This window comes from Delphinapterus leucas, unplaced genomic scaffold (assembly GCF_059928025.1).
Source record: "Delphinapterus leucas isolate spDelLeu-1000000601 "Yukka" unplaced genomic scaffold, BTC_Dleu_Yukka2 spDelLeu_asBTCV2_sq25, whole genome shotgun sequence".
NCBI classification, from domain to species: Eukaryota; Metazoa; Chordata; class Mammalia; order Artiodactyla; family Monodontidae; genus Delphinapterus; species Delphinapterus leucas.
In genome coordinates, this window is record NW_028322234.1 from 8,933,178 (window position 1) to 8,938,757 (window position 5,580).

A 5,580-nucleotide genomic window follows, 5' to 3' on the forward strand; every position below is an offset into this window, starting at 1 on the left:
GATGTGGATGGATGTAGAGTCTGTCACACAGAGTGAAATAAGTCAGAAGGAGAAAAACAAATATTGTATATTAACACATATATGTGGAATCTAGAAAAGTGGTACAGATGAACATATTTGCAGGCCAGGAATAGAAACGCAGAAGTAGAGAACAGACGTGTGGACACAGAGGGGGAAGGGGAGTGTGGGATGAATTGGGAGATTAGGTTTGACATAAATACAGTACCATGTATAAAATAGATAGCTAGTGGGAACATGCTGTAGAGCACAGGGAGCTCAGCTTGGTGCTCTGTATTAACCTAGATGGGTGGGATGGGTGGGGAGGGAGGTCCAAGAGGGTGGGGATATATGTATACATATAGCAGATTCACTTCACTATACAGAAGAAACTAACACAACATTGTAAAGCAATTATACTCCAATAAAAAATAAAATTAGTTTCTAACATTACCCACAGGCTCAGATATTTGTCCCATCACAGGTCTCTCTTCTTAAAATCTACTCACCAAATAACAGTCATTGGAAGAACAACAAGCAAAGGCCCAAATATAAAAACAATTATTCACATGAAACTCCAAAAAAGGAGCTTTGTCATTAAGAAAGGTAGAATACATAAAATAGACTATAAAGATATCCAGGAACTGTCCAGTATCCAGATATCCAGTAGGAAAATCCCAACAAATACCACATTTTCCAATTGTCCCTTAACACAGAATAAAACTATAAAAAATTAAACCTGACTATGCACATATCAGAAATACAGTTCAATTCACCCATGGATCCAACAGACTTCAAAATGGGAAGAGAAAATATTAACTGATTCAAGGAAAAAGCACTGCCTTTTAATGTTATGTACTACTGTTGAAAGATGACTTGCAGAATTATATCACCCCAATATTCATTTTTGAAACTAGTAGAAACCCACACTCCAATGATATACTTTAAGAAAGAGGCTTCATAAACAATATATTTACAACTTGTAAAAAACAATTCTTTTGTGTTGAAAGTTTTTTGGAACGTTATACATGGATTAATTTTCATCAAGCTTTCTCATGTTACTTACATTTATAATTTATTTCTGGTGGGAGTTTTAACATGTAACGATGAAGGCCAACTGAAGTCTTTCCCACGCTGTTTACATTCAAAAGGTTCTACCCTGTGAGTCTTTTCATGCCTTCGGAAGGAAGTGGGATGACTGAAGGCCTTCCCACATTCTTTACATTCATAGGGTTTCTCTCCAGTGTGAGTTCTTTCATGTCTTCGAAAACTCTGATACCACCTGAAAGCTTTTCCACATTCCTTACATGCATAGGGTTTCTCTCCTGTGTGAGTCCTTTCATGTGTTTGCAAGGAACTGTAACCTCTGTAGGCTTTACCACATTGTTTACATTCATAGGGTTTTTCTCTAGTGTGAGTTCTTTCATGTGTTCTAAGATAACTTGGACACCTGAATGCTTTACTACATTTTTTACATTCATAGGGTTTTTCTCCAGTGTGATTTCTTTCATGTCTTCGAAAACTTTGATAACACCTGAAGGCCTTTCCACATTGTTTACATTCATAGGGTTTCTCTCCAGTATGAATTCTTATGTGTGTTTCTAAGGAAGTGTAATCTCTGCAGGCTTTTCCACACTGCTTACATTCATAGAGTTTCTCTCCAGTGTGTGTTCTTTCATGTAGTCGTAGCAAAGTTGAACAACTAAAGGCTCTGCCACACTCCTTACATTCATAGGGTTTCTCTCCAGTGTGAGTTCTTTCATGTTTTTGAAAGGAAGGGTAATACCTGAAGGTTTTACCACACTGTTTACATTCATAGGGTTTCTCTCCAGTGTGACTCCTTTGATGTATTCGAAATGAACTGGGAGAAATAAATGCTTTCTCACACTGCTTACATTTATAAGGTCCCACTCCAGTGTGAGTGATCATGTGCACTCGAAGGCTTGCAAGAGCTCTAAGGGCTTTCCCACATTCCTTACATTCATAAGGTTTTTCCCCAGTATGAGTTCTTTCATGTTTTCGAAAAGAACTGGGACAACTGAAGGCTTTACTACATTTTTGGCATTCATAGGGTTTTTCTCCAGTGTGATTTCTTTCATGTATTTGGAAACCTATATTAGAACTGAAAGTTTTACCACATGGCTTACATTCATAGGGTTTCTCTCCAGTATGAACTCTTTCGTGTGTTTGGAAGGAAGGGTAATACCTGAAGGTTTTACCACATTGTTTACATTCATAAGGTTTCTTTCCATTGTGAGTTCTTTCATGTATTCTGAGGGAACTGGGACAACTGAATGCTTTACTACATTTTTTACATTCATAGGATTTCTCTCCTGTGTGAGTCCTCTCATGTATTTGTAAAGTTTGATGATATCTATAGGCTTTTCCACAATGTTTACATTTATAAGGTTTCTCTCCAGTGTGGGCTTTTTCATGTATCTGAAGTGAAGCTGAAGAACTAAAAGTTTTCCCACAATCCTTACACTTATAAGAGGCACCTCCAGTATGTGTTACCATGTGTCTCTGAAAAGTTTCGAGCTGCACGAAGGCTTTCCCACACTCCTTACATTTATAGGTTTTCCCTCCAGTGTGATTTCTTTTATGTTTTTCAAAACACTGCAGATAACTAAAGGCTTTCCCACATACATTACATTTATATGGCTTCTCTCCATTTTTCTGATACTCATATGGCTTGTGTCCAACGTGACTTCTGGTGTACCTATTATGGAATGAATGATGCATGAGGACTTTTCCACATACTTTGTGTTCCCATGGTTTTACTCTGATAAGAGTTTTCTTGTTCAGATTGAGATTTGGAATAAGGCTGAGGTTTTCTCTACATGGACTATCCTCTTTCCCTTCACATATTCTCCCTACCTTACGACTCCTGCAAAAAACAAGGAGGAATTATTAATGATCTCTTTCTTAATGATTTCATACTTATTACAATATTTCAGCTACAGTTTTATTATTTGTAGCAAAACTATAGGTATTTTTCTATTTCGGGTGAATTGTTCAAAACTGAATATACTGAATGCTCCGCGAGAGGACTCACCCTTGCTCACCAAAACGGTGATATTTATACATAGGGATTATTAATGCTATTCCCAAGTGAACTATTTTGCAAACACTGAACATTATGTCATATGTAAGAAAGTAATTTGGTGAAAATTTTCTGAAAAGCAATAAATTTGAAGCATGGATTGTCTTGTTTCTTTTTAAGATCTGGTACAATAATATAATTCTCATGTGAAACACTGCTTTCTGCTGGGAGTGCCACTCACCTTAGTTTTGTCCCCTGGTTTTTGCACTTATCTTCAATGTCATGATCTTTCCATGTTTCTCCTAAAATGCAGGCACAGAAAAATGATTCCAAAGTATTAGAAGTTATAGAAAAATTATTAGATTCTAGTGCTACAGTGAGCTGTGACCATACCTAGTTTATTTACCAATGTCCTCCCTGTACACATTCCACCTCTTAGAATAATGTTGTAGGGCAGAAAAACTTGACCTTTGACTGACAAGGTGAAGGTAAGTTGTCATCCTTACCTACTGAGGCCAGGTTCCTGAAGGTTTCCCCCATCACATCTCTGTAGAGTTTCTTCTGTGAAAAATCCAGTAAAGCCCACTCTTCCAGGGTGAAGTTCACAGCAACATCCTCAAAGACCACTGCGTCCTACAACATCCCATATATATGTATGGTAGGATGAGTAAGACTGACAGCACTGGACATCTATACTCCATTTATAAGGAAGGTTACATATGATTCTGCTATCTCCCAACATTTATTCTCTGACTTGATCATCAGAAACTAATTCTCTGTCCATACTTACTTCCTCATAAATTTAACAGCATCAGGAACACATGAACATTATTTACATAGTTTTATTGCGATCACATTACAAATCCTATTGCTGTCTAATGGCAGGGTCCAAAGCATGTTGGGAAATGTCAGAAATGCTATAAAAATGAAATAAATATTATCAATTTAAGACCATCCATTGGTGAGAAAAACTCTTTCCTCCCGTTTCTTATTATCCACCATTTACACACTCCATGACGCAGAGTGTGTAATATCCTGTAATAAACCATAATGGAAAAGAATATGAAAAAGAATATGTATATATATGCATAACTGAATCACTCTGCTGTATAGCAGAAACTAACACAACATTGTAAATCAACTATACTTCAATAAAATAAATTTAAAAAGATAAAGAGGGACTTTATCTTAATGACAAAGGTGTCAATTCTCCATGAAGGCATAACAATCATTCATGTGTACATGCATCACAACAGATTGGCAAAATATATGAGGCCAAAAGTGATAGAATGCAAGAAAGTAAGTGAATCCACTACTAGTTGTAGACTTCAACACCTCCTTACCATGAATTATCAATTGCAGCAGGCAGAAAATTAGGAAGGACAGAACTGAAATCAATAGCACCATGGAACAAGTGGATTTAATTGTAATCCATGGAAATCATTCTTCTCAAGTTCATAAGGAACATTCACCAAGACAGAACACATTCTGGGACATAAAACATACTTTAACAAATTTGAAAGGACAACAGTCATTCAAAATATGCTCTCACACCACACAGGCACTAGTCTAGAAATCAGTAACATGAAGATAGTCAGAGACTCCCCAAAATACGTGGAGATTCAACAATACGCTTCTAAATAATACGTGGGATCAAAAAAGAAGTCCCAAGAGAAATAAAAAATTATTTTGAAGTAAATGAAAATACAACTAATCAAGGGTTGTGGGATGCAGAAAAACAATGCTTAGAGGGAAATTTATGCCACTGAACAAATACACTAGATAAAAAAGAAAAATCTATAATCAACAATGTAAATATCTACCTTCGGAAGGAAAAGAACAATTTAAACCCAAAGAAAGCAGAATAAAAGAAATAATAAAAATTGGGGGAAAAAATCAGTGGAGTATATTAAAAGAAAAAAAGCTGGTTCTTTGACAAGATCAATGAAACTGATAAACATCTTGTGATCATAACTAAGAAAAAGAGAGAAATTACAACACAAGACCATCAGGGGTGACCAGAAGGTATGGGAGGTGGGTGATGAAGCCTCTTCACTATAGTGAAGGAGTCTCTGAGGACACTACCAGGTGTGCCTGTTGTATGGCAACAGTCTTGAGCCTTCTATGGTAGGGCTGTCCATTCAAGGTGGCCCAATTTCCAAGTAACCGCATAAATGGGCTCCGGTAAATTTATAAACAAGGGATATGTTGCCTCCCAAACATCACAAGAATCTAGACAATGTTGTGAGTGCTGAGACGGACTATTGGTATTTCTTCATGGTGCTAGGAAGGGGTGGGCTTCTGTTTATTAATTTTTTTTTAATGTATTCATTAAAGGTATCCAGGCCTCATATGTTTGGAGCAATGCCCATCCACTTTTTACAAGCCCACCTTTTTCAATACTGTATGTCCTGAATATCAAATGAACTTCCTCAGAAGAGATGTCATTAATGTCATATCTCTGCTCGTGGCACAAGGTGGATGCAGTTCAGATCCTGCCTGCAGAGACTGTGTGTGTTCACAGTGGTGTTGAGGTTCCC

General features: G+C 37.0%; 1 protein-coding gene across 1 annotated transcript; it reads right to left on the bottom strand.

Moving 5' to 3' along the window:
- Nucleotides 1-1,051: 1,051 nt before the first annotated feature.
- LOC111166734 (uncharacterized) lies at nt 1,052-4,931 on the bottom strand. Its single transcript, XM_022558755.2, is given in 5 exon segments — nt 1,052-1,224; nt 1,226-2,884; nt 3,282-3,342; nt 3,547-3,739; nt 3,741-4,931. Coding segments are annotated over 5 exon segments (2,028 nt in total). The 5' UTR covers nt 3,783-4,931; the 3' UTR covers nt 1,052-1,151.
- Between the last annotated feature and the right edge of the window lie 649 nt (nt 4,932-5,580).